The following is a 25,048-nucleotide window of genomic DNA, read 5'->3' on the forward strand; positions in this document are numbered from 1 at the left end:
GACTGGTGGAACCCCCAAACCGGGATGCGTAGTCATCCTCCAGGTCTGAAGGCTCCTTTCCTCCATTGTCTGCCAACCAAGAGACAGATCTCTGCACACCTTAGAATGATCAACCGTATGAGATCAGAAAGGATACATTTAGCCCAGGATAAAGTTCAGAGGCTTAGGAAAGGAGGAATGGGAGGAAAAAAGGAGAGAGAGAATGTAGGATAAGTAATGTTACATTGTAGGCATGGCAATTAGAATTATGCAACAAAATGTGTATGAATTATTGAATGAAAAACAAATTTTCTCTACTCTTCACTCAATATACTATAAAGAGAGAGAGTGAAGGAAGGGGAAGAACAGAGAAAGAAGAGGAATGAGAGTAAGAGGGAGAGATGGAGGATGGAGGAAGGGAGAGAGATTTTACTGAACAGGGGCAAGCTCACTATTCTTACTGTGTTGCTTTCACTAGTAGTCTCGATTTGATTTCTAGGTTCTAGTGGCCATTGTACTGGCTGCATAGAACTCACGGAAAAATTCATATTTAAAGGGTTTATTAAGGAAGTTAGCAAGCTGTAAAGCCAGTGAGAAATTCCCAGGGTTAAGTTATTTAGCAAGATGTTTTTTTAAGGTCTACTAATAAATGTCCAAGGGAGTATCCCAGTCCACTGGAAGCCTGAACTCAAAGGCATTCAGCTCTTGTGCCGCAGGTCAGCAAACTCAGCTCCCTGAATTAAATGCCCAGAGGCACCTCAGCCTGAAGACACTCAAGTCCACTTCTGTGGGTCAGCAAGTCCAGCTTCCCCAATTAAGTGCCCAGAGGCCCTCCACTCACAAGCCAGCCTCCTGCACAAGCGCCCGCAGCTCTCCTCGCACTGTGGGGCGGGAAGCCCGTCACTGTCTCCTGCGCTGGCTCCCAGCCCTGATGCTGCTCTCCTGTGAATGCTGTTTTCTGCATCCAGAAGCTTCGCTGCACAGAGGCCCTCGTCCAAAGCAGGAGTTCCACTCCTGGAGCGTGCTGGTAGTGAGATAACTGCTCCTGCTCCTCAAAGGGTCCGTTTCACACACGGTAGGAGGACACTGCAGGGAATCTGGTTCACAATGACTCACAGATGACTCCCATCTGGGTCTTCCTCACCTTACCAGACACATGCAGGAAAAGGTCATTTGGTTGGAAGTAGAGACTGGCAAAAAGAGCCACCTGACATCATTCACTGTCCCTGCACTTTGTACTTATATAATTGATAATAACCAGTAAGTCAATAAATAACAGTGATATGTTGACACCCTTAAGGAAAGCAGGCAGCCTTAAGGGATAGCAATGAACTTTATATTCAGAATGACTACAGAACTTTGTACTAGTCTGTTTGCTATGCCTTTAGCCCTTTATTCCATAAATGAAAATTATAATGTTGATGATATTAATAATATTAGTCATTAAGGATCTATTTTGTGCTCCACACTTGACATACTTTATCTTAGGTAATGCGTGTCATAATATTATGAATGTGTGTCTTACCTGTTTTATAAAATAAATCCCTGTTAACTCAGCCCAGAGGGCTTCAAAAATATGCTCAAGCTCCCTATTTACGAAAAATGCCAGGAATTGGGGTCAGATCAGACTAAAATCAAAGCACTATTCTTTTGATGACAGCATGTGACAAAGGAACCAAGACGATGATATACTGATAAAACAAAGGGAAAAGAAAATCAGAACCATTGAGGCAGAACCCAGAGCTGAACGACACTCCCCCTCCCGCCACCTCAGCACAGCGGTCTCCCCTGGATCCCCGTCCCTTTCAATGTGAGCCGGCTCTCATCTGTCCATCTCCCGTCCCACCAAAGCAACTCGAGTCGTTCCCTCTGGCTCAGTCCCTGCCTCATCCCCTGTTTGGCTTGCAGCTTGGAGGTCCCAGTGCCTCCCCACCTCGCAGTTAGTAGAAATCGCTAGTATAACTCTTGCTGAATGGTTTAGGTCATCCCTCGCTGAAGAGAGGATAAAGATGAAAGCTGGGAGGAAGGGCAGAGCGAATACTGTATGCAATCAGATGTCCTGACTGAAGGCGTACGGGACCCCGACTGTTCGCACTCAGGGTTAAAGGCGAAAGAATCTAGACCATTTCCCACCCAGAATCTTCCCTAAGTAGCAATAATGGCACAAGTGGATACACAACTAAAGCAGTTGCTCCAAAGTCCATTCTGATTCAAGGAGCCCCGCATGACAGAGTAGACCGAGCTCCACAGGTGTTCCGACGGCTGCTGCTTCAGAGGGAGATTTCGAAGCCATCTTCCAAAGTACCCCTGAGTGGCCCCCAACTTCCAAATATGTGGTTATCAGCCAAGTGCTTTAACCACCTGTATCCACCCAGGGCACCCAGATAGGTAACTAGATGGCAGAATAATGGCATTGACTGACGGTACAGATCCATCTCCAGCATTTTACCTCCAGCCTGCTTAGGATTTCACCTTGGTAAACCACCACCCCCTGCCTGTGTTCTTTCTTTGACGTGCTCCAGGTTCTCCGGGAGCAGGTGTCGGCGGTTATGCAGGTGGTCTGGATAAACCGAGGTCCATTCTGCAACAGCCATTTACATGAAGGGGCTTCAAAAGGTGTATGGGAAAATACCCAAAGTAGGCTTGCATATCTACCACCCTGGTAATGCTTACGGTAACCTAAGATAGTGATTTGTTGTTCTAATCAGCCCCAGGTAGGACTGGCTACATAATCACCCACATTAAAAGGAAAATTTAGAGTCCCTCCCCCAAGCTAAAAATTATTAAAATTTTCAATATGGCAATGAAAAACCCCATTACCATTGAGTTGATTATGACTCATAAGACCCTAATTAAAAACAAAACCCAAACTCGCTACTATCGAATCAATGCTGACTCATAGTGAGCCCCCTGTGGTTACCGAGACTGTAGCTGTTATGGGATTAGAATGTCCAGCCTTTCTCCTGAGAAGCTGCTGGTGGCTTTGAAATGTTATCTTGAACACCATAGCCCAATGGTTGACTGGTACACCAATAGGGCTTCTAGCTAGAGAAAATACAAAAAGTATCATTACTCCCATTATTGATACTGAAGGGCTTATCTGTCTTGGATTCCATGTTTGGAGAGCTTTTATCTGTACCTGGCCTAACAGCCTGTGAAAAGTAGAACAGCCTGTGAAAAGTAAAACTGGAGGAGGAAGCATTAAAGACCTAGAGGAATGGTGTATGTTTTTTCAGTGCTACGCTACACGCTGGCTGGCTTGTCCCTTCTTTTGTGAGAGGGTATCCGATTGTCTACAGATGGGCTTTGAGCCTCCACTCCAGCCCTTCTCATTCTCGTTGATATGATTATTTGTTTTGGGTCTTCTGATGCCTGATTCCTGATCCTGTCAACACCTCATGATCACACAGGCTGGTATGCTTCTTCCATGTGGGATTTGTTGCTTCTCAACTACATGGATGCTTGTGTATCTTTAAGCCTTTAAGACCCCAGATGCTATATCTTTTAATAGCCAGTCACCATCAGCTTTCTTCACTACATTTGCTTATGTACCCGTTTTGTCTTCAGCGATTGTGTCAGGAAGGTGAGTATCACAGAATGCCAGGTTATTAGAACAAAGTATTCTTGCATTGAGGGAATACCTGAGCAGAGTCCCAATGTTCATCTGCAATTTAATATGTAACGTATAAATACATGTACATAGATATATGTCCCTATTGTTATATATAAAATATGTTATATATAAATATATTTACATATGTATATGCCTACTTTTATAACTCTATAGATGTCCTTTGCCTTCTAATTATTTTCTCTATTTCCTTTTACTTCCTTTTCATCCACTATCATGTTTAACCTCCATTCGGCTTTCAGTAATTCCTATCTACTACATTGCACACGAGCAAATCCCACCAGGCATTCTACGTCCTACTCACCATTGAGTAGATCACTTGTTATTCCCTTGTCCCCGGGTGTGTTGGATCACCCTTTCCTTTCCCCCAGATCCCTCTTTCCCATATCCCTAGGAAACATTAGTCCCATTGTTTTCTTCTTGGAATTGTTTATTCTGCCTATCTTATGTAGATAGACATATAAAAAAGCTTATAAATAGTTCCAGGTTTCCTCCATCTCTCCCCCTTGCTTCTAAGGAGCATCCTGGCTGTATTTCTTCCAAGACAATTTTTTTTAAGTCTGTGGTACTTTCAATATTCTTCCCCAGCACCATAAATCAAATGCATTTGATCCTTCTTTGATTCATTCCTTATTCAATGTCCAAATTTCACTCGCATATCAGTCTTTAAAAAGACTATGGGTTGAGGCAGGTTCACCTTCGTCCTCAAAGCAACATCCTTGATTATCAATACTTTAAAGAGGTCTTGTGCAGCAGATTTACCCAATGTAGCATGCCATTTGATCTCTTAACTGATGCTTCCAGGAGTATTGATTCTGAATCTAAGCAAGACAAAATCCTTCACAACTTCAATCCAGGAAAATCTTGTGGAATCGTTCTACTTTGTCCTACAGGTCACTATGAGTTGAAAGAGCAATGGGAATTCAAGAGTAGACTTCTTATCTGACATGCAGGAGCCCCCGTTTGATTGATTGCCCAAGCACCTAGTGCATAACCACCACACGTTACTGATTAGAGGCTTGCGTGCTGCCATGATTTTAACCTGTTCAGTAGAGATTCCATACTAAGATATACTAGGAAAAACATCAATAAAAAACAATATAGACTATTCTAACTCTATTGTGTATGAGGCTCCCATGAGTGGAGGGACAACTCATCAGTAGCTAATGATAAGTTTGAAAAGATATTGTAGGTAAGAGGAGGTACCAAGAGGCAGAAATAAGGGGAAAGTGGCAGTGGGGCAGGAGGAAGGTAAAAGGAAAGAGGAAGGACCAAGAAAGCAAAGCAATGGCTAGAGATACAAACATAGCGGTGCACATATGTAAAGACATTAATCCACAAAAAATAGAGGTATTGGCCCTTGTACATATATTTATATGGCAATATTGAGGTAGGGGATGGACTTTGGGCCTCTGCTCATACCCTTCCTCAATACAAGAACACTTTGTTTTAATCAATCGGCAGTCCAAGATGTTCACCCGCCTGACACAATTGCTGAAGACAAAATGGGGGCATAAGCAAATGTAGTGAAGAAGGCGGATGGTGCCTGGCTATTAAAAGATATAGTGTCTAGGTCCTTAAAGACTGAAGTTACACAAGCTGCCATTCACAGGAGAAGCAAGTCCACATGGAAGAAGCACACTGCCAGTGCAGTCATGAGTAATCTTAGGCATCAGCAGACAAATAACTAACAAAAACATGTTATTGAGAATGCAGGGAGTTGGAGCAGAGACCCAAAGCCCATCTGTAGACAGTGGAACAATCTCCCCACAGAGGGCCCACAGGGAAGGGATGAGTCACCAGGGTGCAGTGAAGCATCGATGAAACACACTATGTTCCTCTGGTTCCTTGAGGCTTCCTCACCCCCCACTACCATGACCCCAGTGCTGCTTCTCAATTCAGACTAGACCGGAACATGTGCACAGGTATAGAAAGGGATGGGAGCTCAGGACACACAGAATCCAGGAGCAGGAGTGGGAATAGTGATACCAGAGTATAGGCGGAAGAGGAAGAGGGAGAGAGAAAGGGGGATCTGATTGCAATGATTGACACATAACCAAACACCCCTCAACAGGGGAAGAACAACAGACACCATGGGGGAAGGGAGACAGTGGTCGGTGTGAGAGATGAAAATAGCAACAATGTACAATCTATAGGGGGTTATGAGAGTGGGAGTAGGGAGTGGGGGGAAAAAGCTGATACCAAGGGCTCAATAGAAAGTGAATGTCTAGAAAAGAATGTGGGCAACATGTGTACAAACATGCCTGATTCAATTGATATATGGGTGGTGATAAGAGTTGTACGAGCCCCCAATAAAATGATTTAATAAATAAATAACGCCTGAAAATGAACATGGGATCTGAGCTCTGGGTTGAAAATGTCCTCTCCATCACCAAGATACCCACAATTCCTATCTCTCCCTTTTGTTCCTCTTCATTTGTAAAGAAGAATGTTAAACCCTTTGAAGTTACATGTCTCAATCTGAATTTGCCAAGTGGCCTGTTTCATGGGTCATTCCAGAAGAAAACTGCCTGTTTCATACTAATCATCAATAATCACGTAGATACCCCCACCTGCACACTCTCCTCCATGGTTAATGAGCGGTAACTTTTTTTAAAAAAACTAATCAACAACTCATTTGTACTTTCGTTATCCTTAGCTCACCCTTTGTGCTGGGAACACTTTGGGTAGATATGCAAATCACTGTGGGCTTACCTTGATAAATGGCCTGTGTTTGTGTCATTTAGATTAGTTCGGTAATTGTTGGAACAGAAGTCAGGTATCTTCCCAGGGTAGTAAACATTCACTTCCAAGATTGGGGGGGCCTCTAAGGAAGAAACGGTCAGAACAAAGTCACTCACTACCCTCGCCCAAGGTTGCGCTCACTCCAGTTGTCTGCAAGCAGTTTCCTGGAATCAATCACCAAGAAGCTGACTCAACAGAGTGTGATGGGCTGACTCCCTAGATTTTACTGAAGTTAGGATCTGGTAAAGCTGGCTAACCTTTAGAAAAAAGTAGAGCATGGAGCCAAATCGAAAAGGTAATAAAAGTGGTCTGTGGCCTTTAGACATGACAAACGATCTCCTGTGGTCCTGTCTTAAACAGCTGCAATGCCGAAACAAAACCTAGGTGGTGGACTGGAGCTTCACAACCTATTTTAAGTAAGGGTGTTTTCACATATTGGATTTGTTCATGTGTTTCTAAATATCTGGAAGGATTACGCCCACACGAATGCCAGAATTTGATGAGTAACTGAGTGAATTCCCGTCACGGGGTCAGCAGTTGGCTTGGTGTGGGAGATCTGCAATGATGGGGCACACTACTTGCCTTTTGCAGTCTCATTCAGAGAGCTTTGCTTTGTATGTTTTACAGGTGGTTTCCATGAACATTGTGATTTTTAATTCCAGTTCTTCCTTAGTCAGTTAAATCTCCCATTTGATGCCGCCTTTCCCCTAATGATATGGGACTTCAAACCACTATGCCATGACTCTGCTCTCCTAACCTGGCCTACCTGAAAGTTAGGCCTCCCCTAGAGTCTAATACCATATCTAAACCCAGTCCCTCACTGCTTTCAAATTGATGGCACCTCATAGTGACCCAATAGGACAGGCAGAACTGTCCCTGTGAGGTCCCAAGAATGTAACTCAACAAACACAGAAAGCCTTGTTTTTCTCCCAAGGAGCAGCTAGTGGTTTTGAACTGCTCACTTCGCGGTTAGCTGCCCAGTGCATTGCCACTACATGCAGTTATGGCATCTGGGTCAACAAGACTGTGTCATCTGTGTTCTAGATGTTCTACCTTTTAAAAAAGTTCTACCTTTGAAAAAAGATGAAAACCTCCACGTGTCCAGAAATTACAACAGTTGCAGGATGCCGATAATTCAGAACCAAGTCCCCTATTTGTCAGAACTTCAGATATCAACATTTCTTTCAAAGACAACGTTCTTGTTGTTAGTTGCCATGATTCAGCTCCAACTCATAGTGACTCTATGTGCAAGAGATCAACAACAGCATAATTCAAGTGCGTCAATTCCTCTCTAGTCTTCCTTATTCATTATCCAGCGTACACATGCATTTTGTTAAAGACAATTAAAAATACCATGGCTTGGATTAGGCTCACCTTAACCCTGAAAGTTCCTTTATAATACTTTTTCAATAGCTAATATTTTTATTAAAATTTTTTTTCTAATCCATTTTATTAGGAATTAATCCAGACACCATACCATTCGGTTTTACAATCATATCAAACAGCATTGTACAATTGCTACAAAGTCATTTTCAAAATGTATTCTTCCTTCTTGAACTCCTTGATATCAGCACCCCATGAGCCTCTCGTCTTCCCTGCCATACCCACCCGGAACCCTTATTCTACCTGCTGTTTTCATAGAGTCACCTATCGCAGGTTTTATGTACCAAAAGAGAAGAAAACATAACAAAGAGTGAAGAAGGCTACCAACAATGACAAAATACAACAGATATAAAGCCCAATATGAAACAACAACAAACAAACAGAAAATATTAAAAAAAAAACAGATAAAGTCCAAAGTGTATCTATCATAAGGGAGATCAAGTGGTAAGGTTTTTGTTTTTTTTTAGTAATTTTATTGGGACTCTTACAGTTCTTATAACTATCCATACATCCATTGTATCAATTCATTTTTGCATATGTTGCCACCAGCATTTTCAAAGCATGTTCTTTAGACTTGAGCCCTTGGGGTCAGCTCCTCTTTCATTAAAATATTAATAATTTATAATTTACCAAGGTTCATGAGGGTAAGAGGGTGGGGAAGTGACATGGTTTTAACCATTCAAGTCGTATTGGTGTTTGATATGGTTAAACTATTGAATGGTGTGATGTCTGGTGGTCAGGCAAAACTTACAATAGTGTTCACTGAAGATGTCAGAAAGAACATTCCCAGGTGATGCCACTGGGTGCAGTAATTCAAGGACGAGTTGCTGGATGCATGCCTAGCTGGTAAAAATGTGTACTACAAAAGCTCTGCTCTGCCCTGCACAATCCTGTTTTTTAGGAGTATTGCCTCATGTGATGGTCTGTTTCACAATCAGTCCTTGGTCTTGTTTTGGCTGCTGATATTGAACTTCCCTATTGTCTCCTTCCTCAGACATAGTCAATTTGAGTGCTATGTATTCCATATGAAGAATTCCATGTATGTAGTCACCATTTATGTTCTTGAAAAAGGGTATTTACAATGAAGAAATTGTTGGTCTTACAAAAATATCATGTAATCTTCAGCTTTGTTTCATTCACTAAAGAACATTTTACAGCTACAGATTCTTCCTCTTGGTTTCAAACTTTCGCTTTCCAATCACGTGTAATTATCCATTTGATTGTATGCATGATCAATTTCAGACTGAAGAAATTGTTTGTAAAAACTCTTCTGATTTTTCACCATTGGTTCCAGTGGTATGAGAATTTGAATAATAGTTGTATTAACTGGTTTTCCCTATAGGTATATGGATATTATCTTATCACATCCAGCATTGAATGTCCAGATAGATCTAAAAATGTCTTTTGTGATGAAGCATATGTTGTTATTTCTCTAGATTTTATCACTCTTGGCATATTAAACTCTAAGATTTTCCAAAGAAAAATGGCCAGTACTAGTAATTTCCGCTCTCTAGTGCCTTGTAGATAGATATTTTTCATTGTTGTTCCACTTTTTATAACATCCTATTTCCTAGATCCATACTGCATACATTCCCTGTGTTCAGATTATTAATGTCTGTTTACAGTGGGTTCTTCTTATTTTGAGTCACATCCCAAGAATAAGTGAAGATCGCATGAGTTTTGCTGCATCACATCATTAAGGTCAACAGTACTTTGAGAATGTAACTCCACCCCAGTCACTTCTGAGTGTCTTCCAAACTGAGGAGCTCACCTTACAGCCACTCAGGAATGTTACACTGGTATTGGTAAGATGTTCAGTGGTTAATCTATCAGAATAAGGGATTGATCAGGAGAGTCTATCCCTTCTTAGCCTGTTCTTGGTTGAGAACCTCCGCCAAAACCAATTCACAATGGGAAACCCTGCTGGTATTTTAAATACTGGTACCACAGCTTCTAGTAACAGAGCAACACGCAATTCACCACAGGACACAGTGACAGAGGAGTGCTGGTGGTGGTGGTGGTTAGCTGCCGTCAACTTGGCTCTGATGCATAATAAACCAGGCCCATTGGAATGAAGTGCTGCTTCCCGAGGACCTGACCATTTTGACCCACAGTGTTTTCACTGCAGTCATCTGCAGAAGTAAATCGCCTAATAGGCATTGTTTCTGAATATGAAACAAAACAAAATTCTTTATGTGCATCGCCAAATAGCTTGGTAGTTTGGCATGGCTGGAGTTGTTTTCCCCCCAAGCCTCTCAAATTTAAAAGCATTTCTGTAGCTGGAGATTGGCTGACAAGAGAGCAAGCTTAAACCCTGAGATTTTTAGACTCTGCGACAAGGCTGGCTACCCGTCCCGGACACACAGAAGGCATGGCCAAATGACAACTGCCGTAAAACTTACTCTGTGGTCTTTACATTTGATAGGTTAAAAAAAATGGTTTAGTTTTTGTTTAATTGACTTTCTTCTGGTTATGATTGAGGTCGAATTTCCTTTGATAATTTTATTTATTTTCAGCAGAAAATCGATTTTAATAGTAAAGTAATTATTAGCCAGCAAATTAAGAAATAGTTTCATTATTAAACTTTAAGGGAAAGGGCACAGTATTCTACACAATTAAAGTCAAGACCTAACATGTCTCCATTCCAGAATCTTTGTTTTACGCTCATTAAGCAATGGCTCCATAGAAAATGGGTTCTAGAAGCTCCGGTTATTTTCTCTTGACTTTCACAAAGTACGTTTCTTTGGTGGAGCAAGCTGGCACTTCTGTGAAACCCAGGCACTTTCCCCTCTGACCTCCTTCTGTTTCTGACCGTTTCTTGTCATGCGTTTCAGGAAGCCACCTGGGCTGCTCGAGTAGTTCACGTGTTTGGCGCATGCAGTCATTCCTGTCCCAACAATCGCGGCGTGACATTGTTTGCAACAATGCCAGCGGCATCCTGAAGGGCACTGCCGACACTTCCATTTGCCAGGGAAACGTTGGTAAGGCCTTCCATTGGGAACAATGCCCATTTCCTTGAGATTTACAGTATCAGCGTTCTTCTAGAGTCTCGTATATGTGGCCACAGGAACACCTCCAAGCTTCCTAAAAGACCCAGGACATAAAGTGGGGGCCTCTCCTCTTTCTCTTGGGGGTCATTAGTTTTGTGAACTGCTGAAAGATGTCAGCTATGTTCAACAGGCTGAAAACTCACTGAATGTATCCATCAATCAACCTTCTCTTCATTGTTTGATGCATTTTCACCTTAATATATTTTACACTCTCTACAAGTTTGATACAAGGAATTAGGTGGTAATGTATACATACTTATTTCTCCAATTACCCAGCTATTTGTCTAATTGAATAATCTATCTTTCTTCTACCAATATGACATGCCATATTCATGATAAATTACTTGTTTCTGCATGGATTGTAGGTATGTTCTAAATCTCTGCCCTAATCCAATGAACTTTTGTCTATTTCTTCTTAATGCAAAGAATGTTTTAGTTGTGACTTTCCGATCTATTTTTATGCCTACCTATTATTCTTCTTGTGTCGACTTTCATGCCTAATTTTGCATGCATATTTTAACATTCTAATTGTAGAATTATTAAGTTCACCGAAGTCCCATTAATTTCAGAGGAATTAAAAATAGACATTGACAAATGTTTATCTCTAAAATATGTCTGCACATTGGTTTCCTTTATCTTCCTAAGAAAAATTTCAAAGATTTTCTTCACATAAATTCTACAATTTAAAAAACTTTATGTTAGTTAATGCTTTTTTGTTGCTGTTATACACTGGGTAATTCTTTTCATTGCATTTTCTAATTAGCTATTGATTGTAGAAAAAACTAGGCCTTTGCATACATTAATTTTGTAGCTAACTATAATTTTGAACTTAGCTGTTTTTAAAAGTTTCCATTGATTCTCTTGATTTTCTAACCATATGATCACATAGTAAGCTGCAAACATGATAATTTTACCTCCTGCTTCATACCTCTGATCGCCCACCCTCTATTTTAATCCACTAGCTACTACTTCCACAGCAGTATCAGCCCAAAGAGTAATAATAGGTAGATGCAGATTATTTGAATCATGGTCACTTAATTTTATTTGTAGGATAATTATTGCTTGTTAAAGGTTGGAAAATTAGAGTTTTGTTGCTGTTGTTGCCTGCTATCCAGTCAGTCCCCAAATCATTGTGACGTGTATACAATGGAATGAACTCCTGCTGGCTCCTACCATCCCCAAGATTGGGTGCAAATTAATGAAAATCTATTGGTTTTCATTGGTGAATTTTCCATGTGGCTCTCCAGGCCTTTTTTCAGCTCAATTTGTAAATTCCACAGAGTCATTTCCAGCCTCAAAATGACACAAAAGCCTACTCTAATAGACAGGCGGTTACTTGGTGTCGTGTACCCTGGCTGGAAAGTACACCCTGGCCTGCACGGAAGGCAGGATTCGACCACCCTGCAACCATTCCCGGTGCGCTGCATTTCAGCCGGTTACTACCTGGTAGTTCCTGCGATCTGAACCTAAAAGAATGTTAAGGCACAGCAGATAGTTAAGGCACAGCAGATAGTACTGGATGCTTCTGCATAGTAGTGCAGGAAAGAAGCTTGGAAATTATTGAGTTCCAATCAATATTTTTTAAAAGATCGCTTTCGCTTCTCATGTGTTTAGCATTTTTTCTCATGTTCATTAACTTAAAAAAAAAATCTATTCGCCCTTCCCCCGAAAGTTTTCCCTATTGTAGATTCTGTGGGTGAAGTTTACTCAGATTATTATGAGTGAATATTTTGGTAAAAAATGTAGAGAGAAGCATGAGAGGGGAGAAAGAAAAAGGAAGATAAACTAGATTTAAACAAGTATAAAGGGCTTACTCTATGACCAACACCACATTTTACATATATAGTTTATTTGAACAAAAATAAGATATAAAATGCAACCTTCAGAGATTTTACCAATGCCTAATGGACTGTTCTAAAACATAAAACCAAGAATCCAGGAATTATTTTTTTCTAGTTTCCCATTAAACTTTATTAATCATGACAGATCACTAAAAACAAGAAAAAATGCCATAAAAGTTCCATTTTCATTTCCTTGCAATTCTAATTCCAACACTTTTGAAGAGTTGAATGTATTAGACTCGTCTTAAAATATGATTTAGCAGTCCATGGAGAATAGGAAATCAATCTCTGATATATCCCCATAATGGCCCTTTACCTGGCAGAGAATTTTTCTTCCCTTAAAGTCAATTCATTTCATTAGTCCTTGCACTTTGTAAAACTAATTATGTTTTAGAACATAAGATTGCTGCATATAATTTATGAAATTGTTATTATTTGCATTTTAGATATAAGAACAATAGAGCTTTAAGCAAGCACATCTGACTTTAAAGTCTATTGTTAACAGAGTTTATGTAGTCTCCAAATGTTCCACAAAGTGAGTTGAACTGAGCCCTCTGTACTGCTGTGTGGACTAATGAGCTGTCATATTCCTTCCCACTGTATAAATCTCTATCATCCATCCATCTATCTATCTATCTATCTATCTATCTATCTATCTATCTATCTATCTATCTATCATCATTAGTGTCCTGGTTTTGCTTCTCTAGAAAAGCCTGCCTAACGCATGTGCCATCCTCACAATTTTTGCCATGCCAGACTCCACAGTTGCAGCCAGCGTGTCCATCCATGTTGTTGAGGGTCTTCTTCTTCGCCGTCACTCCACTTCACAAACATGATGTCTTTCTCCAAGGACTTGTCTCTCCTGACCACAGGCCCAAAGTCTAGACACCCTGCCTCTAAGGAGCTCTCTGTCCTTCATCCAGCACAGATCAGTTTATCTTTTAATTATAGATGTTCTAATATAATTGCAGAAGCGCAAATAGCAAAACATAAAATAAATATACAGGATTTTATTTAAAAACAAACCAATTAAAATGAAAACCTTTTTCTGCATTGACTACTTCACCCAAAAAATAATAAGACAGCTACCAAATGGTAGAATATCTCTGGGAACCGCATAACAGAAGAAAATCTAATAAAAATATATCTATATAAAACTTTGACACTGAGCCACAAAAAGACAAACAATGCTATCATAGGAATGGCTTGAATAGACATATCACCAAAGAGGATATTCAATTGTCCACCAAACCCAAGAAAAGAAGTTCAGTATTAATAGCCATCATCGAGATATCATTGTATTCCCGTCAGCATGCCTGGGATAAGAAAAGAAAAGCCAGGGAAGCAAACAAACAAAAAACAGGGACTACGTTTTGATGAAGATGTAGGGAAATTAGAACAGTTTTCCATGGTGGGCGGCATGGAAAAATGGTACAGCTGTTGTGGAAAACAGTGTGTCAGTGTCTCCCAGCATGAAAAATAAAACTTCCATATCATCTGATCTGTCAATTCCACTCCTAGGGATACATAACCACGAAACTTGAAAGCAGAGCCTGAAACAACAACTTTTATGGCAACGTTCACTTTAGCCATTGTCACAATCACCCAGAGGAGGAAACAACGTGTCCATGAGCAGATGAATAGCTAAACAAAAGGTGTACACGCATAGGAAGGCACACTGCTTAGCCAGCCGTAGACATAAAGTCTTGGTACCCGCTGCACTGTGAATGGAGTCTGAAGACATTATGGTGAATGAATTAAGTCAATCACAACAGGGAAAATATTGTATGACCTAAATTAAACAAAAAGACAAGAAAACATTAATGCTGACATGTAAACACAGGTCTACCAGTACCGGAAGTTTATGAGTGGGAAGTCTTAAAAACTTGCAAGCAGATGTCCAAACCTTGACCATTGGTGCCTCTACACCTGGAGCACCAGCTCAGAGTCAGTAATAGGAGATGGACATGGGATGCGTTGCTCGCTGCCTCTATGAACAACTGCCTCCCTTGCCCTGAGATCAGGAGAATTGGATTATACCATGACTGAACATTTAAATCAGATAGTCCATAAAATAATCTTGATAAAAGGTGGGCCTGGTTGGGGGGTGGTTCAGAATAGAGTTTGAAATTCTAATAGACTACAGGCCTTCTGGAACCATGGAGGGTGCTGAAAGGAACTTTGACATCACTGCCCTGAGATCATCTTCAAATCTTAAACCAAAAATGTTCCCTGAAGTCTTCTTGAAAGCGAACAGTAGCCTCATTTAAGTAGTCAAGTATCTGTCTTGTTCATTATTTGCTCATATTGCATCAACCACCATTTGTCAGTGTGTCATACTCTTGTGGGCTGTGTTTTTGTGGTGATGCTGGAAACTATGTCACTGGCATTTCGAATGCCAGTAAAGTGATCCGAAGCAAACAGGCTTCAGCAAAGGTTCAGGTCTGAGCAGACAAAAAAGGAAAGCAGCCACTGAAAATCCTGCGCAGAGGTCGGAAACACCGCCAGAGCCAAAGGCTTAATGACCAGAAGCAGAGCACTGTCAGTGCGAGTGCTGCAGGAGCCCCTCGGGCCCCAGGGTGCTGGACTGGCAACTGAGGGAGCTGCTTTCTCGAAGGGGCGCTGACCAGGCTAATGTGAACGGGGGAACGCCTTGGTAGGGTAGCTTTGGGTAGCTTCGTGTGCTGATGGAGAACAACTCCAAGCAAGAAGAAGTAGCTTGAAATACCTGCTGAGGATTGGAACTCGGAATGTGCAATGTATGCATTTAGAAAAATTGGAAGTCATGGATGTCCTATCAATTAGTGAACTGAAATGGACCGTTAATCATTTTGAATCAGAAAATCTCATGGTTTGCTATGCTGGCACTGATATAATTAAGTAGAAGGCGATTCCTTTCATTGTCAAAAAGGACATTTCAAGACCTATCTTGAAGTACAATGCGGTATGTGATAGGGTTATATCTATTCAGCTTCGAGGAAATCCAATCTAAGTTTAGTTCCAACCACAAAAAATAATGAAGAAATGAAAACATTCTGTCAAGATCTTCAGTCTGCAATTGACCAAATATACTATAAAGATGCATCGATAATGACTGTTGTCTGGATTGCAAAAGTTGAAAACAGAGAAAGGAACCGTAGTTGCAAATATGGTTTGGTGATTGAAACAAAGCTGGAGATCACATGATAGAATTTTACAAAACCATCTGCTTGTTCACAGCAAATACCTTTTTCAACAACACAAAAGGCAATTGTAAACTTGTATTTCTCCAGATGGAATACACAGAAATTAAATTAACTACACCTGTGGGCAGAGACAGCGGAGAAGCCCAAGATCAGCAGCTAAAGCCAGACTAGCCAGACCAGACCATCAATTGCTCATATGTAAGTTTGAGTGAAATCTGAAGAAGAAGGTTAAGGCAAGCCCCCCAGAGCCAAAATATGAACTTGTAATATTATTCCACCCGAATTTCAGGAACATTTCTAGATTTGATATATTTAACACCAATTACAGAAAGCCTGATGGGCTGCAGGAGAACAAGACTATTATTCATGAATAAAGCAAAAGGTCATTAAAAAGACAGGAGCGAAAGATCAAACTGGATTCCAGAAGAGACTCAAACTTGCTTTAATCGTATAGTAGCTAAAGCAAATGGAAGAAATGATAGTCAAAGAACTGAATAAATATTTTCAAGGACAGCCAGGGAAGGCAAAATTAAATATTCCAATAAAATGTGGAAAAAACAAACTAGAGTTAGACAATCAAAAAGGAAGAATACTGTCAGCATATCAACTCAAGAAGAACATTCAAGTGTTCAGTTGCAGCATTGGAAGATTCTGTAGGAAAATATTAAATGGAGCAGATGGATCAAAAGAAGATGGAAAGAATACAGAGTCACTGAATAAAAAAGAACAAATCGACAGTCCACTATTTCTGGACGTAACATGTGAGCAAGAACCAATGGTGCTGAAGGAAGAAGTTCAAGCTGCACTGAAAGCATTGCCTACACACCAAGCTATGGGGACTGATGGACTACCAGCGGAAAGGTTTCAGCAAGCTGAAGAAGCACTGGAAGCACTCATGGATACCAGGAAGACAGCTCCTTGGCCAACTGCCTGGAAGAGATCCATATTTGTAACCATTCCAAAGAATGCTCCAACTATAGTACACCAAAATTTATATCACCTGAAATGCAGTGTTACTGAAGATCCTGCAAACCATTGCAGCAGTTGGCTGACAGGGAGGCGCCATACGTTCAGTCCGAATTCAGAAGAGTATGACATAGGTCAAGGGATATCATTGCTGATGTCAGATGGACCTTGGCTCAAAGCAGGGAACACCCAAACAATGTTTACTTGAACTGTATTACCCATCCTAAGGCATTCAACAGTGTGGAGCATAACACACTATGAGAAAAATGGGGATTACCAAACACTCCATTGTGCTCATGCAGGACTTGTACATAGATCAACAAGCAGTTGTGCAGACAGAACCAGGGAACACTGCATGGTTTAAAATTAGTAAAGGCGTGCATCGGGGTTGTATCCGCTCACCACACTTATTCCATTTGTTTGTAAGAAAGTCATCAGAGAAGCTGGACGATATGAAGACTATGTGGCATCAAGATTGGAGGAAGGCTTATTAACAATGTATGGCATCAAGATGACACAACCTTGCTTTTTGAAAAGGAGAACTCGAAGTGCTTGCTCAAGTCCACTAATACTCCCCATTTCTGAGCCCAGGTTGATGTGGCTCTGGATTTTCAAGAACCTGCATAGTCTGACTTCAGGTTGACTAGCCCGTGTTAGCTTTAACTACCATCCGCTGACCTTGTCAAGCACATTCTCTATTGTTCTTAGTACATTCGTGGTAAGTCCCACCTGCGGCATCCATTTCTATTTAGCAAATTCTCTTCCGTTTTTCAAAATCCAAATAATCCTGACAATCTCTGGGGTCTGTGAAAAACTTACAGAGTATTCCTTATTTTTTGATGCCTCCTTATGAGGCATCAAACATACTTTGTGATGTTTTCTCTAGTGTCTTATCTTTGTTTTCCTCATCAAACTCTAATCTTCTTAAATGAAAGGGCATTCTACATACCTTAATGGAACATTATTATAGTGTTAAGAACATAATCGGTGGTTTTCTTTCTGTTTTAACTCTGGACCATCTTTCACTAACTACTGTAGTAATTTCAGCATTGGACTGCTAAATGCGAGGTCAGTGGTTTGAGCCTCCAGTGGTGTTCCTGGAGAAAGAGGAAGCTTTCTGCTCCTGTAAACATTTACACAGCCCCAGACACCCTATAGTTTTGGAATTGACCCAGTGGTAGTTGTGACGAATGGTACCTATTAAATGTCAGGTGCTGAATCACGAACAACATACGCACTTCAGCAGTCTTCTTGGAGAGTCCACCCCGGTGGTTGATTCGGGCCAGTGCACATTAAAGAAACACCCGCAGGGCTCTGTCTTCCGGAAGCCCAGCAGCGTGGCACCCAATGGAAGCCACAGTTGGTCAGGACAAGCTTCTCAGAGGAAGTGGCCCTTAAGCTAAGAATCTTAGTAGTACCGACAAGGTGAATGGCACTAGCTCCATCTGCCAGCTACCCAAGGGCTTGAACCCAGAAGAGTCACCTGAGGCCCCCGGCTGTGCCAAGGCACTTTAAGAGCTGCAGGGCCATCTCTCAGTTCTATATATTTTCATTAAGTCACATGGATTTCCTGAGCAAAGTTAATGCTCTTTACAATGCGTGCTATTTCCCTAAAATCAATGAGTCCATTCCATAAATTACATGACCTGCCAAACACTTGACTCAGAATAAAATGTTCTGAATTGAATATCAGTATTTCCTCAGCAGGTAGACATCCATAATATAATTACTAGTCCTGACCACGGTTGACCTGAATTACGATATAAAGTAACATTTAGGGAAAGACTATATTACGGCCTTCAGTAAGCCTGTCACCTAAGGAGCAATGGAAGCGTCACGACTGTTCACTAAACGCATGTCACGTGCCGGCACAATCATTCCTTCCCAGCTGCAAAACTCCACCGAGGTAAATATTATGCTTTTATAAATGAGAAAGATAAGGTTTTAAAGCGTGTAGGCAATTTATAGCAGGATATATAGCACCGCAGATCTGAAATTGAGGCTGATCTCTGCGCAGAGCTTATGTTCTTAAATCCATCACCCTCTGAACCTGGTGAATCGTACTTATTTATTTTCCAGACAAATGATCTCTAACAAGACCCCTCTGATTATGCTCGTCCACTCCACATCCCTTTAGTGTCCGCATCTCTCCTGGTGCTTTTCCATAATACAGTTTGTATTTGTATAAGTATTGATTAATATCTGCCTTTGTCACTAAACTCCAGACTCCAAGAGGTTAGTGGCATTTTTATTTTAAGCTCTATTTTATGGCCAGGGACTGACATATTCTTGGCATTTAGTCAGTACTTAGTTTCTAAAGGCAGAATTGACTCAATAGAGTGAGTTTTTAAAATTTTGTTTTGTTTTTTGTTTCCCAAATGAATGGCATACCGCATCAAGCAGTAAGAAGAAGGAGAGACCTTGGGGGGCGGGGGGCTGATAAAAGACACCCTTGGTAAGAGCAAGACAGTCTCAGCAAAGGGGACAGGTGAGGTAGGTGGTTCTCCCAACACGATGGTTGTTTAAAAGTTTCATTGTATTGGGAGATACTCCTGAGTAATATTTTTCCTCTTACAAAGTCACAATAAAAAGTGTAATGTATAAAGAAATTGCCCAAACACAAATACTTTAAAAATCTCGGGATCAATTGAATGAGGATAGTTATATAAAGTTAGGTTAAAGGCACTTTAAAGTTACACACTCACAAAATCATGAGACCATTCTGATGCCTAGTGGCCCTACATGTCAGAGTACAACCGCTCCTTAGGGTTTCTGAGACAGCAAATCTTTACAGGAGCAGAGAGTTAGTCTTTCTCTCCTGGAGCGGCTGGGTTGGTGGCTTCCAGCTAACAGATTCACGTGTAACTCACCACACCTCCAGGGCTTCTTTCAGAAGTGAGAAATATCACAAAGCCCCCAGTATTAGTGAAAACCATGCACACTCACAGACACACACTCACACACACACTCATTTGACTAGAAGTAAAATGCCTTTAATAGGATATGATTATTTTGAAAGCAAGTAAAATTCTGTGGAGTATGTGTTTAGTTTTTAACATCCCTTTGCTGATGGTTGGTTTTGCCTCAAAAATCTCATGGGGTTATGCCCGTCGTGCTGAAGACCAGGGACCTTAATTATCATTATGCTGGGGTTCCATCTCTTAACTCAGTTGACAATAGGGGTCCTCTGAACAGTGCCTGCTGTCATATTATTTTACAATGTCCAAGGTCCTCTGAACTAATAGGCCCATTTAGTTGTGTGCTCCTTCAGCACCCCTTCTTGTCCCAGAAAGAACAATCTCATTTAACCCAGTGCAAGGCTGACTCCCTTAATTTAAGTAGGGAGACATTTCTAGGCAGACGTAAACTGCTGTGCACAACCATATTCCATGCCTGCACAGTAAATAAAAGAAGGAAAATGATCCCAATGAGACTGGGTGTGACAGAGTTCATCTAGTGACCCTTCACAGCAGTATCATTGTTGCTATGAGAGACATTGAGGCCCACAGGGGTTAGAAACTTGTGTGCAGTCTACCTGAACTGCTAAGTGGCACAGTTGGTTCACACACAAGTCAAAGAGAAGTAGCTACTCCATCTACTGACATCAACAAAAATTGTGTTTGATTCTATGAAAAGATGATTATTCATTGTGATGCCTTCATGCTTGGTAGGTACTCACACATAATTTTGGAATCAATACCTAGTTTTATAATTAGCCAAATTTATTTTGGCAGCCTAAGTAAAACCCATGCATCCAGGAGACAGGAGCAAGAGGCATTTCTATCTTTCTCCTTTTCTTCCCATTAGTCCATGGGTTTGGAAGTGTCACTGAGCACTAAGGTGGGGCTGAGTCCTCTGGGGGACTGATGGGTGCTGGAGACGCAGAGTCAGATCCTGGAAAACCCCTTCCTAAGTGGAAGAGAAAAATCCTGTGTACAAAATATCCTCGGGCCTGCTGAATGGTAGAAATTGTCCCATTCTACAGGAAGCTTAAAAGACAGTCAATAATGTCCATTAAATTTCCATGAAGTTCTCCACATCATTAATTCATGAGCAATTACTCCACGCACTAAACTATCAACATTTAAGCTCAAACTGACAAGAGGTTCGCTCTTATTGGTTAACAGCTCTAACATTTTGGAATGAAGACGACACATAATGGAGACAAAAGGGCAGCCCTGAGCAGATGTGGAAGGGGCTTGAAATTAATGTCAGGTGGTGATGATCGTGCCCAGAGATGTGGCTCTCGGCTTAGGACAGTTATGAAAGCTGACAAGGATCTCTGAGACCTAAACCCTCCTGTGCTTCGGCACCCATCCTGCTTTATGTTATAGTGCCTTAGCTTCTGTGGAGCTTAAAAAGACATTTAGCTGATCAAAGAGCTTGAATGGGACCATTTATGCAGCTTAGCAGCTGGGATGGGGGTGGGTGGGAATGCAGCAACTTACTAGAGAAACATTAGAGCACAATTCAAAGCCTTCTTGGGTCCCAAATAAAACACTCCAATGGTCACATCTGTGAACAAACGGACCATTTCCTAAATGGCGTGGTTCCAAGCTTCAGGTACAGACTGGTTCCTGGGGAATCCAAGCATCTGTGGTTGGGGAGACCACGGTTTTCCCCTCACAGTCCACCCGCGGTACTGACTGGGTTGAGAAATGTAGAACGAGAATGCTGGCTCACAATCACAGGACAAAATAGCGAGATCATGTTGCAGCTGCTGCCAGGAGGTTGCCTTCCATGTGCGAGGGCGTGGCCACCACAGAGGAGGTGTCAACGGGACCTCGTCTTTGCCAAGCTTCCGTGGCCGCAGGGTTGGGGTCCATCACCCAATGACAAGTGTAGTACTCGCTTCAGAATTCCTTTAACATCAATGAGTATCTAATTCAAATCCATAGCTTAGACCTGTCTAAAACTATAGTTTTATAGTCTAAAACTATAAAGCCTGCTTTGGAAATGAAACCCTTGAAATGTGCTTCATTGAGATACACAGGGTCACTCTGAGTTGGAACTGACTCAAGGGTACACAAAAACAACCACCAAAGTGTAAAATACGCATACAGATTTAGGATAATAAAAATATATAAAATGTCTCATTTTAAATTAAGCATATATTGAGCTTACTATTTTGGGGTATACTAGTCTTAAGTATTATTGAAATTAATTTGATGTGTTTCTTATCTTCTTCATGTGGCTACCATAAGATTTAATATTACATATGTGTTTTTCATTCAATGCTATATTGAAGGACAAGAGTATAGGAAGGCTACCGGGGCAGGACTCAAAATAGTGTAGTTAGAAAAAATGTTTTCTTTTAGTGATGCAAAAATTTCATAGTTTTACAGTTTAAAATGGTCTGGCTCATTCTTATGATAAGCATTTCCCCTCATATTATGATGGCTTGAGTGTTGCCATGATGCTGAAAATGGTGCCCCCTGCTATTTCCCATAGCCGCAGGTGGATCCATGGTGGACAGGTTCTGCTGGGTCTACAGGCTAAGGCAGACCAGGAGGAAAGGGCTGGTGGTCTATTTCTTAAAGTCATCCGTGGAAGATTCCAGGGATCTCAGCAGTCTGCTATGGTGCTGGGACACAGTCTGACTACTTAATAGTGGCAACAATGGACTGGAACACACCATATACCCAGGAGATGGGGTGCCATTCCTGTTGTTCTGGGTCACAATGAGTTTGGGCCACGGGGAGGGCAGCAGCAAATGGACATTGTCGTTGTCATGCCTTCACAAGATTCAGGACCCTGTTCTTCTTCTTTTTAAATCATTTTTATTGGGGATTGTACAACTCTTATCACAATTCATCCACTCATCCATCCATTGTGTCAAGCACATTTGTACATTTGTTGCCCTCACCATTCTCAAAACATTTGCTTTCTACTTGAGCCCTTGGTATCAGCTCATTTTTCTCCCTCCCTCCCTCTCCCAACACCCCTCCCCCATTCCAGAACCCTTGAAAATTTATAAATTACTATTATCTTGTTGTGTCTTACACTCTCCTATGTCTCCTTCACCCACTTTTCTGGTGTCCGGCGCCCGGGGGGGGGTGGGGGTCATATATAGATCATTGTGATCAGTTTCCTCCTTCTCCCCCACCTTCCACTTACCCTACTGGTATCGCCACTCTCATTGTTGATCATGAGGGGTTTATCTGTCCTGGATCAGGACCTTGTTCTTAAGACATGCTTGAAACTGTTTTATACCAACTTTTAAGTATTTTTAAGATAAGTAACTTGTTTCTTTTGAAATTTTTTGTGTCACTCCTCACCGTGCTGGTCAATTTTTCCTGAAAATGTTCCCATTTTTGTGTGTTCTTCTGAAGGCACAGTGCCTAAAACAGGACTCAATTCTGAATATTTGAGTTCTAGATAATTGGCCAGTTCAGATATCTCAAACTCACTGACTGCCATCAGGGGATTCTGCCTCGTAGGAAGCCAATGGGTCGGGGTAGAGCTGCCCCGGTGAGTTTCAGAGACTTTCCCTTTGTACCGAAGTTGAACATTTTGGCTCCCTTCTCTAGAGCAGCTGGTGGTTACGAACAGAGGCCCTTGTGGTTAGCAACCCAGAGCTACCTGAAGACCTCCAATGCTTAACTTTCGTTCTCTTTCAAGGCAGTCCATGGTCCCATTAGATCTAGGCTGCCAGAGCATGCTATTCATTCATGCTGAGCAATCTTCTTTCTCACACCTATTGCTACCGCTTTGTTCCTCTGTCCTGCTTTTCTTCAGTTGGATTTTCCAGCACGCTTCCTGTTTATCCCTATGCGATGTCTTCCTTTGATTTCATATTGTATTTCTGCCACTTTCTAGAGTTGTGGAGCTCAAAATATTTTCCACCTTGTAACCAGGAGAGGTGTTTGACATGAATCTTCCACCAAACGGAGGGCTCTCTGGTGGAGGTGGCGGCTAGCTCTTCCTTCTACCATCTCTTTCATGGCTGGTTCGTAGCTCCCCGCGCTACTGTGGAACTCTGTGAAATTAGGGTTCTGATAAATAAAGTTTGTGTCTTGATCTATCAAGTTATGTTTGTCTTATTTCTAATTTCACTTTTGGCCCTTAAACTCTTTAAACACCTCACCCTGATTTCACTCATCAATGATACAAGATGCCATTCATATATTAGAAACTCTATCTCTGACTTTCCCTTTCCCTCACTTTTTGTGAGTATTTTAATGGTCTCCATGAGTCAGAATTTAATTTGATGGCAGTGAGGTATGGTGTGTGTGTGTGTGTGTGTGTGTGTGTGTGTGTGTGTGTGTTTGGTTGGGTGGGTGTTTTACCTCTCTGGTAACAAGAAGACATTTCTGTTCCAGGAAAATTCTAGAATTACCTAGAGACAAACATGTTGAAATGGTAACAGACAAGCTGAACATGGGGGAAGGTTTGTCCCAATTCCAGTCATAAATATATTTTAGATCTAGATCTTAACACTGACTATACCATTTGCTCTGCCAGGCTAAAATTTGCTGTTGTGTCTGGTTCGTGATGCTAATTTTGTACAAGAAGCTAAATAAACTTTAAGAGTTAAGGTTTTTCTCAAAGTGCTGGTTACTTATTGACAGAATAAAATGCATTGTTTCTGTAAAGCTTTGGATCCTAAAACTGCAAGTGTTAATAGTGCAGAAACTGTTGGCAGTTTTCATCCCCCATGACAAATAAAGTTAATTTAAACTCAATTTGAGTCAGTGCACAATTACAGAAGACTTGATGCATGCGATGCTTCAGTTAAATGATGACAACGCTAAGATCATTGGGACAATACTGAGATCACTGTGATGGTTCTGGCCTTCACCCAACTCCTCGTCTCTTGTTTTGGAACGGCCGAAATTCCAGTGTGACTAGTACAGGAAGTATCACCTTTCATGTTGTGAACGAAGAAGAGCATTACTAATCAAACGCTAATATTCTCAATCAATTAAAGAGCCCTAGTGGTGTATTGGTTACACGTTGGGCTCGGAGCCATAAGGTCAGCGGCTCAAAACCACCAGCAGCTCCTCAGACGAAAGACTGGGCTTTCTACTCCTGTAAACAGTTACAGTCTCGGAAACTCGGTCGCTATGAGTCAGCATGAGATCATGTCAAACCACATTTGGAAGGATAAGTCCACTATTTAGAAATTACTTAACTAGCTCACTGGTTGAGGTAGTTTATTGTGCCTACTTGGCTGATAGACCCTTGTGGGGTTAATGGAAGGGTGGAGGGATAAATGGCTTGGTGAGCTTCACCTTTCTAGTTCTAGGATCTCTTGTTTTCTGATGG

General features: G+C 41.3%; 1 protein-coding gene across 4 annotated transcripts in view; it reads right to left on the reverse strand.

Moving 5' to 3' along the window:
- The window catches only part of TMEM117 (transmembrane protein 117), a 641,682-nt gene that overhangs the window by 52,530 nt on the left and 564,104 nt on the right, over positions 1-25,048 (reverse strand). The window contains exon 7 of one of the 4 annotated variants that reach the window (XM_075551849.1): positions 6,350-6,437. The exons of the other annotated variants lie outside the window; for them this stretch is intronic. Coding sequence (XP_075407964.1) covers positions 6,414-6,437 — 24 coding nt within the window. The 3' untranslated portion in view covers positions 6,350-6,413. Of the gene's footprint in view, positions 1-6,349; positions 6,438-25,048 lie in introns of those variants that run through there. 4 annotated transcript variants of the gene reach the window in all.

The sequence above is a fragment of the Tenrec ecaudatus genome, chromosome 6 (assembly GCF_050624435.1).
Source record: "Tenrec ecaudatus isolate mTenEca1 chromosome 6, mTenEca1.hap1, whole genome shotgun sequence".
Taxonomy (NCBI): domain Eukaryota; kingdom Metazoa; phylum Chordata; class Mammalia; order Afrosoricida; family Tenrecidae; genus Tenrec; species Tenrec ecaudatus.